The sequence below is a fragment of the Lithobates pipiens genome, unplaced genomic scaffold, assembly GCF_037356315.1.
Source record: "Lithobates pipiens isolate NorthernLeopardFrog02 unplaced genomic scaffold, aLitPip1_a1.2 Scaffold_8, whole genome shotgun sequence".
Taxonomy (NCBI): Eukaryota; Metazoa; Chordata; class Amphibia; order Anura; family Ranidae; genus Lithobates; species Lithobates pipiens.
In genome coordinates this window covers 85,890,004-85,900,390 of record NW_027507903.1, presented here as the reverse complement: position 1 = coordinate 85,900,390, position 10,387 = coordinate 85,890,004, and the positions used below count along the sequence as shown (strand labels likewise).

Genomic DNA, 10,387 nt, shown 5'->3' with positions numbered 1-10,387 from the left:
AGGTTTTAACATGTAACATGTTACAGATGCAGCTGCCCCTGCACCCCTCCTATCCCCAGAGATAGAGTTAGAGGGTGTGTGGGAAAACATTATTTTGTCCGCAGCCTTCACAGTTGACATTGGTGATTGAAGCACAAGGAGTATTACCAGGTGGTGCAGGATTGCCCTTCCTTATAATTAACCCCCCCATCTTCCATTGTGGCAGTGATCAGGAGATCTCCTCGCACTCCCTTACACAATGTTAAAAATACGCAGCTATGCAGGGTTCTGCCCACCTGGACATGCCCTTCATTCACTTTTCTGTGAATGGGAGAACTACAAGTACCCTCAACCTTTGTGGTTGTCGGTTTGTAGTTTTCAATTAGTTGCCAGGTACTGTTGAGCACTCTAGGTAGTTCACTGATGCTTCCTGTTAGCCCTTGTACACACGGTTGTACATTCCGACGGAAAATGTCCGATCGGACCGTGTTGTCGGATAATCCGACCATATGTGGGCTCCATCGGACTGTTTCCGTCGGAATATCCGACCGACAAAGTTTTAGAGCTGGGCTATAAAATTTTATGACAACATGATCCATGACAAAGTCTGATCGTTTGTAGAGAATTCCGATCGGACTAAGTGCCACACATGCTCAGATCAAATTACAAGACCAAAGCTATTGGCTACTAGCCTGAACGTAGTCCCGTCGTAACGAACTAACGTCATCACATTCCGAATGATCGGATTTTCCGACAACTTTGTCCGACCGTGTGCATGCAACACCAGTTTCGGACAAAATCCGTTGGACAAAATCTGAGCGATTTTGTTGTCGGAATGTCCGACCGTGTGTACAAGGGCTTAGTGTGTAACTGCTTGCTTGTATGAGGTGCGAGCAGACAGCTTACACTGACAGTCTGCAGGGGCTCTGCATTGCACCTGCAATCTGCTGATCACAGATGCAATGCTTTGCAGGCTCCTAGTAAAAAAAAAAACTGTGAAAAAGGTGTGCATTTATTATCTGAATTTACAAAAGTAAACGTATCCTTTCATTTTTCACATGACTGTATCCTATTTGTATAACTTGCTGCTATTTAATAAATGCTGCAACGTGATAACATGTTTATTTTTATTTTCTTCATTTTATTTATTGCTGTGTTTAAATGCCATTGTAAGCATCTTTTTTAGCAGAAAAAAATATTTAAAAATGCTTTTTACATGGTTTAAATCTAGATCTGCAAATATAAAATTAGGCATTCTCTGTTACAATTGTCCTCTCCTCTATATATAACCACCTTTGATGAGTTGCTTTGGGTTTTAATGTACATATAAAGAAATTAAGCTCATAGCATATGATAAAACTAGTAAAATAAAGATTTAGAACATATGAAACCTAAAAGTCCTCATTGTGGAACATTATATCACCAGTGTCTTTCCTAGGACACTGTGCATATTCGTGTGGTCTTCTTCTCTTGTGCTTGCCCAGTCTCTCTAGGTGCACCATCCTCTTCTTGTAAATGCAATGTTTTTTCAACGTCATGATCACCACCTTTAAATAGTTCTTCCAAATCACTATCTTCGTTATTATTTCCTTCTTGTCCACTCTGTTCTGTATGGTCTACATCACTGCAGAAAAATGTGTAAGACATGTTGGTTATATTATATTTTCAACAATACCATGAATGCATAGTTTTATATTTACTGTATTTAGGATTACAGTCTATTCAAATATTTGTCAACTATATGTAGCATCCTCCTGCTAGGCTGCTAGTTTTTATTTTTTTTGGTTAGGCAAGTTTGATTTTGGCTCTCCTGTAATCAACAGAGCAGAATTGATTACTTTAGACTGCTCTGGGTTCTTCACGCTGCTAGTCTGGCTTCTTCCCCCTGTTTCCTGTTTTCAAGAATATAGTTGGTGGGGGGTTACATAGGCAGCTTAAATATTTATGCAGCCCCAGCCAATCCCTGGAGAGGTGTTTCCAGATGGTGGTTGGGGAATGTATGTATAGTCTGTATCCCAGAGGCCTGGATTCTTGTCCAGGGGCAGAAGTTGCCAGCCAGGAAGGGGCTGCCTGCCTGCCTGGCTGTATTGCTGAAGGTCCAGCCTCTTTATCAGGATTGTAACCTTTGCTGAAAGGGTCTGCTTAGCCACAAACCCTTTTAAGTATTCCAGAGAGGTCCCACTGAAGACCTACCTAGGGAGGTCACAGGGGGAGCCTGTGTGCTGGAATCAGAGTTGCTTTCTATGCTGAAAGCATACTGTGAGCACTGACCTAAAGGGGAAGCAAACTTCAGTGACTGTTTGCTTTTATCACCCCTGCTGCATGAAATACAAGGCTTGCCTGGCCTGGGTCATTGCTATTGGTGCCCCAGTGCTGTCCACTCAAAGTCCCACTGCTTAAGAGACTGTTCAGTAGAGCTACTACATGGAAGAGTTTCCTCATTATTCCAGTTAGTAATGTGGAGTACCCCACAACTACCTGAACCCATCCAAGTTAATGCTGCAATAAAACTTCAAAAATGTAACTCTTATGGGCTGTGTTTACTGAATCAGTATGTGAAAATGCTGTTTGCCTGGCTGCTGCCCTAGGAAGAGAACCTGGGACGGGGACCCTAGCCCAAGGTAAAGCTACATATATAAGGTTCCAGACATCCACACTTAATGCACTTCCTTGTGATCACAATTCAGCAATCCATGCAAGGTAACTTCTAATAAAAACATTATACGATGTGGATATCTAATCTACATATAGAGACATTGTAATATACTTAAGGATACTTTCTATTCATCATCTAGTTGCAAAATAGGTGAAGAATAATTGTAGTTCCCTAACTTGTGGAACCAATCAGTAACTGTTTAATGCACCATTCCACCTGCTAATGGATTATATGATATTAAATAAAATAATGAGAATAGAATAGAATAAATAGGATAAAATAATAATGATAAAAGTACAAACTAAATTAAAGTTTAAATGGCTGGTGATTGTACACAACCTGCAATTGGAGTTATTAAATAATGGCACCTGATGATGGTATATATATGAAATTCTATATGAAATTATGGTTTCAAAGTATATAGGGGCACACATTATATTCCAACTTTTTTTCTTTAAAATGTTTAAATTGCTATATATATCTATAGTCATACACCCTGGTTTTTATTGCTGGATTAGAGAGGTATTAGACATAGTATACAGGATGCAATATAGTGTACTTCCTTCGGTCCTGGATTAGCCCCCTTGCCAGGGGGAGGGGAGTGATGGGGTGGCTTTCTTACCTCAGGGCTGTGATGCATAGCATAGGTGGGGCTTTGGCTCCTATGCATCGGCATCATGATTGAATGCTCTGCTCACTGCATTAATACGCCTGACCATGGAGCAGATTCCCTCTTTCCACCTAGTTTCATGATGTTGGTGGGGATCTGCCCTTTACCAGGGATATTTTAGCTGCTGCGGCTGGCCAGCTTTTTTACATGGGCCATCCATACAAGCAGGACTCCAGACATGCCTATGGCCCCAGAATCATACACAAGGTAATTGAGTTTCACTCATACCCACTACAACACTTTATGGGTTAATTTTAGTTTCACATTCACAGTCCACCATTACATGGTTTTGGTTTTATTCTTTGTGAGTAAATGTATACACATTTTCCCTGGCTGTAGTTCATGTAGCTAACACACTTCATATCACTGCAGATAATACCCCCATTCATCACTTCACTTACAGGTATAGGTTCACCTCATTCATTAGTACATTCATTTCCCATAATTCCATCTTCATAGCCTTGCAGAGAAGTTAGACTGTTAAGCATACACCAGATTCACATGGTCGCCTGGTCTTCCCCTGGCAGAAGTCTCTGGTCAGGATGGCATTTCTCACCTCTGCCCCTGGGGAGATCGTCATCCCTGTCCCCTGTCTTCCCTTGGACATAGGCTGGGCGTCACCATTGGGCTGTATCGTAAGTCATAGACCTTTATTTTGAGAGATTGTTCTCCGTTTAACCACTAGAGATCCGCGCTATAGCCAAATGATGGCTACAGCGCGGACCTCCTTGACGTTGTCCCGTGCATGAGCGCCCTGCGCGCTCTGTGATCAGCGAGTCTATGAGACTCGCCTGATCCCGAATCGAAGCAAGGGGTCGATCCCGACCCCTTACCACGTGATCAGCTGTCAGCCAATGACAGCTGATCATGTGATACAATGGAACAGGTAATCGGCTATTTTTCCTCCTCGCGCTGATAGCGCGAAGAGAAAAAAAAAGAGCCGATCTTCAGCAGCCGTGAACGGGACATCAGTCCTGATCACGGCCAGCTTACCAGTGCCCACCTGCCCCCTGCCAGTGCCACCTCAGTAATTAAAAAGTGCCCCCATCAGTGCCACACATCAGTGCCCACAGTGCCACCCATCAGTGCCCACAATCTGCCTCAACAACGGTGCTGCACCCTAGTGCCACATATCCATGCCCATCAGTGTCATCTACCAGTGCCCATCCATGCCGCCCATCAGTGCCACCTATCAGTGCCACCTATCAGTGCCCATCAGTCCCATCTATCAGTGGTACCTATCAGTGCCCCTTAGTGCCACCCATCCGTGCCACCCATCCGTGCCATCTTATCTATGCCCATCTTTGCCCATCAGTGCCGCCTTATCTGTGCCCATCAGTACTGCCTTATCTGTGCCTATCGGTGCCACCTTATCTGTGCCTATTAGTACCGCCTTAACTATGTCTATCAGTGCCCACCAGTGCAGCCTATCAGAGCCCACCAGTGCCACCTCATCAGCGCACTTCAATGAAGGAGAAAAATGACCTGTTTGCAAAATTTTATAACAAACTATTAAACATGATTTTTTATTTCTTTTTTTTGTTTGTTTATTTAGCAAAAAATAAAACTACCAGCTGTAATTAAATACCACCAAAAGAAAGCTCTATTTGTGGGAAAAAAATGATAAAAATTTCATTTGGGTACAATGTTGTATGGCCGTGGAATTGTCATTCAAAGTGCATCAGCGCTGAAAGCTGAAAATTGGTCTGGGCAGGAGGGGGGTTTAAGTGCCCAGTAAGCAAGTGGTTAAAGGGTATTCTATATTTATAGATATCATTGGTTTAATTTCAGAGCATTTTACTCCTGATGATTGGTAGAGATGGATGAACTTCCGACGGGACGTTTCGCGAACGTGAACCGCAAATGCGGCCGAAAGTTTGCGAACCACAAAGTCTGCGGCGGGCCCTATTGACTTCAATGGCAGGCGAACTTTAAAAACCTACAGGTCATATTTCCAGCCACAAAATAATTACTAGCTGTGCACACATAGTCCCACCACATGGACACTGACATAACACATGTTTGAAGTGAATCTGGGATCGACAACTACAAGCATTCTTTTTTTATATGTGAAATTTTGACAATTCAGGACTCAGGAGCGCATGAAGGCAATGGAGGAGAGGAAAGGTCAGGGTAGGCTATGACAAGGGTGCAGGAGATGATCACCAGCACTGTGATATAGAGCACTGACACCAGCACCGTGATAGAGTGCACTGACACCACACTAGCACTGTGTAGCTAGTGATTTGCAGACTGTACCTCAGTCCCTACACTGATAAAGGACTGCTGCAGAATAGGGCAGAAGTCAAGTAAAAGTATATTATACGTGTACAACCCTATATACTGTACACCTATACCAGTCCTTAAAAGGACCTTTGTGGACCTAATAGTAATAGTTAGATAGTGATTAAACTGACTGTCTCTGCTGCACACAGCGTCCTGTCCCTCCCTGCACTGACAAAAGACAGGCTGCTGCAATCACCAACACAGCAGTGCACTGAACCCTATATACTGTACACCTATACCAGTCCTTAAAAGGACCTGTGTGGACCTAATAGTAATAACTAGTGATTAAACCGACTGTCCCTGCTGCACACAGCGTCCTGTCCCTCCCTGCACTGACAAAAGACAGGCTGCTGCAATCCCCAGCACAGCCGTGCACTCAACCCTATATACTGTACTACACCTATACCATACCAGTCCTTAAAAGGACCTTTGTGGACCTAATAGCTAGCGATTTGTGTTACTACAGTCTCTCCCTGCTCCACAAGCGTCCTACATTGAAATAAGAAAGAATGTAAAATGGCCGCCAGATCAGGTCTATTTATAAGGTAGGGGGAATGTCCAATTGTCCATGTGCTGAAATGTCTCAATTGGCTGTCCTGTACCCCATGATGGATGTGTCATCATGGGTCAAAGTTCTTTCACACTGTAAACACATATGTCCGCTGGGTGAACAGCGCCAATAGTCTGCCGATCGGGCGAATCGCGAACGCGCAAAATTCGCCACGAAACGACCTCTGGGCGAACAGTTCAGCCATCCCTAATGATTGGCATGAGCCATGAAACGTGCGTCGAGTATACATCGAACTGATGCCCAGACAAGTTTGGCTCACCATGAGCAATTGTTTATGTTCATTGAAATTTTATGAATGGATGGGTGTTGTATTTTATTTTGTATATTAACCATATATTCTTATAAAAGTGTATTATAGTACATTGTGTCCTGCATCACAGATTTACACTCTTTGCAAATGTGATTTGTAATTAAATAAATAATTCTATGAATGATATAAATAAGGTATCCATTCAGTGACATGCCTCATACAAAGTCCCAATTCTTTCTCTTTTCTGCTGTTTATTACATATCAGGGATGGAGGCTTGCCACTGCTACAATCAGGTTGTGACAGGTCACATTAATATATTGTATTCCAAAGGTTTAATGGTTAATGGCTAATCTTTGGTATCAATGTACAATAAACAAACATGTAGAACAAACATGCAGATCAGAAAACTGATGATATGCACTCAGAGCAAACAAAACGTGCATACCAACAAGTGTACGATAAGCTCCAACAGACCAGTGTAGTATCAATCAGCAAATGTATCACAAGGCTAAGGTCCCTTTTACATGGGTGGACCGATTGGGTCCTCCTGTCAGTTTTTTAGGCAGAACCGATCAGACCATCCATTGCCCTCTATGGAATGAAGGATGTAAAGGGACATGTGTCCGTTTATACCCGCTGACATCCAATCAGGGCCTCTTTAATATTGATTGGACCCTGGGCAAAAATTTTCTTGGGCCCCCCCCAATTCAAATTCACTCTCTACCTGCTCTGAGACATACAATAAATAGCAGCTAGACTTAAAATCAGTTTACTATATCAGATCAGGCAGCAATTGTGATTGGTTGCCAGCGGGTACAGCATATCAATGCTTACTGACTGGTTGCTAGAGGTTACAGCACACATGGCTCACTGATTAGTTGCTAGAGGATACAGAAAATGATTTCTGCTTGTTAATTGGTTGCTAGAGATTACTGTACAGTATTACTGCTCACTGGTTGCTAGAGGTTACAGCACATCATCTGCGCATTGCAGGGGTGTGTGATATACATATGAATGCCACCTTTATTTACATATCAATCAATGTCGCCAGCCACAGCTATTTACTTATGAATGCTGCCGCTATTTACATATGAATGCTGGTTATTTACATGTAAACACAGGGTCTGCAGGTGAGTCATCTGTACACAACAATAGGGCAGAGCTGAGAAGCATTAGTACCAGGGCTTCACACTATTTTATAGTATTGGGATACAGCACAGGACTAAAACTTCAAGGGACAAGGGAATTTAAACTGGGATAGTTGGCAAGTAAGAGGCAGCTGCTTTGGGCCCCACAACAATGACAGGGCCCAGGGCACCTGCCCCTTTTGCCCTGCCTTAAAGACTGCCCTGCATCCGATGCAATCCTTTCCCCTAAAAACAGACGGATAGGGGTTCCCCATCTATCTGGTGGATCGGATTACAATTGGGTGTAAATGAACAGGCGGTTGATTTACATTTGACCACCCATAGAGGAAAGTAGGCTGCGTCCATGTCTGCTCTGTAAAAAGGAGTGTACACAGTCTTGTCATCTGCCTGCTCAGCGGGGATCAGGGGAAAGAGCCCTAAGTATAAAATGCAATCAGCCCCAGCAAAGTGATTGCAACAAGCAAAAATAAACTTAAAAATGTTTATCATGCATTCTAGAAAGTTAGTTCAACAAAAAGGCATTGTAGGTAAACAGCTATACCACAAGATCCCAGCAAGCTGATTCTAAAATGAATATATATATATATATATATATATATATATATATATATATATATATATATATATATATATATAAGGAATGAAGCACAAGGGTAGGCACGAGTATAGGGGGGGGGGGGGGACTGAGAGGACAGAAGGGGGAGAGGGGGAGAGGGGGAATGAGACACAACAATAACTATAACACTTAATAATTATTTATCCTTTACAATTTTCCTTTTGTGTGTTGTTGTAATGGTACACAATGAGTAGAATACACAAATAAAACACAATTATAGAGATGGGGGGGGATTTTTTTTTTATTCTCATCTCTTCCACCTGGCCAAAAGATTAACAGGATTATTATTGTTTTTGTGTTCCATTTTAATGTAATGTATTAATGAGGTAAATGTTGTATGTAAGAGTAAGAGAAGTATGGATATACAATAAGGCTCCTATGAAATAGAGGAGAGAAGAGATACAATAAGGGGATGGATATAGAAAGGAGGGAGGTGGAGGAACTGAAGGGACATAGTGAATTGTTGAATTATTATAGATGGGTGGAAAATACAGTGTTTATTTCCCTTTCCAGGATGCCTTATTTGAAAAAAGTATATGGTATATGTAAACTGTGTTATTGCAATATACTGGTGGAGCATGCTTGGCAGGCTCAGCCTGGAGCAGATGTTCTCAACTATTTCCCCCTCCAATAGGCCAACACTCAAAGAAGCGTAGAATTGGAAATTGAGTGTTCAAAAGCAGAAGAGCTTTAGGGACTCTCGGGAGGCCGTAGGTAAACAACTGACCCGAGAGCCTATAGGTAAATATAGGGGATGGATGGAAATGAGTTTTTTCTTCTATCTCTGCTTCTCCCTCTCGCTTTCCCTCCCTCCGTGGTCCTGGCTCCCCTTCAGGACTGGGGAGTTACTGACCTTATCATGGATTGGGAGGTGGAGCAAGGGAAGATAAAAACGCTTTCGATAATGTCCTTTAATGTAAAGGGACTAAATAGCCCAGAAAAACTGCGTATATTATTTCAGGACCCAAGGAGATTGCAGATAGATATTGCATTTATTCAAGAAACACATTTCAGAGAAAGTAACCTTCCTTTGTTAGGAAATAGAAATTATCCATTTGTGTGCCATGCATTTAATCCTGACTCTAAAACGAAGGGAGTATCTATTATGATATCGAATAAGGTGGTGCAGAATTATAGAGATTCCCTGATAGATACAAAAGGAAGGTATTTATACATTAAAGGAACCATTGGAGGGGTTGGAGGGACGTTGGCATCATATTACGCCCCAAACATACAGCAAGACCTTTTTGTAAAAAAATACACTAGAAAAATTCATGGGGTTTACAGAAGGCCTGTTGATTATGGGAGGAGACTTCAATGCCCCCCCTGATACCCAGGGAAGACACTTCATCAGGGATATCGTCGGTGACACCTAAAATAAGGAAGGGGATTTATTTCTAAGGTAATGGCAGAAGCAAGAATGGTGGATATATGGCGGTTATTACATCAAGGAAAAAAGATTATTATTTTTTTTCCAACCCATATAGAGAATACTCACATATTCATGTTTTTTTTTTTTGTTCTGTATAAACAACTACATTTTAATTATCTGGTCAGACCATGCACCAATCTTTTTAAAATACAATCTGGTAGATATACGTCACTCAGCCCCTATGATGTGGAAACATAATAAAAGCCTCCTAAAGGTTCCCTTAGGAGGTAAAGTGTTTTTTCAGACGAATGATAGCCCAGAAAGCCCCCTGGGAGTAATCTGGGAAACGCATAAAGCTGTAATACAAGGAGTATTGATTAAACATGGAGCAAGAATTAAGAAGGAGAGGGAAGCCAAACTAACAATGATATTATCCAAAATCCAATGTTTAAAGGCACGACGTAAAAACGCCCAGACCATATAGATAGAACAAGAACTATTAAATGCCCGCAGACAAGAGACAGATCTATTACAGTATAGAGCTAAAATTGCATTACAAATAGGACGTAAATGTAGTTATGAGACGGGCAATAAATGCGATAGACAACTGGCAGAGCCCTGTGTGAAATGTACTCAAGGATGTTTATACCCTCAGTTAGAAAAAGGTATGTAGAGGAGGTTTGGTTGCCCAGACAGATTGCTGATGTGTTTGGCAAGTTCTACTCCTCACTTTACAACTTGAATCTGGGGGCTCCAGATTAGGCAGTGATGGAGGAATATTTAACATCAAGCAGAATGCAGAGTCTGGCAACTATTGTATGGGGCGGAGATGGAATCA

General features: G+C 42.0%; 1 protein-coding gene across 1 annotated transcript in view; it reads right to left on the bottom strand.

Moving 5' to 3' along the window:
• Positions 1-1,132: 1,132 nt before the first annotated feature.
• LOC143964479 (uncharacterized) overlaps positions 1,133-10,387 on the bottom strand; it is a 231,965-nt gene continuing 222,710 nt past the window's right edge. The window contains exon 9 of the mRNA XM_077474254.1: positions 1,133-1,603. Coding sequence (XP_077330380.1) covers positions 1,414-1,603 — 190 coding nt within the window. The 3' untranslated portion in view covers positions 1,133-1,413. The remainder of the gene's footprint in view (positions 1,604-10,387) is intronic.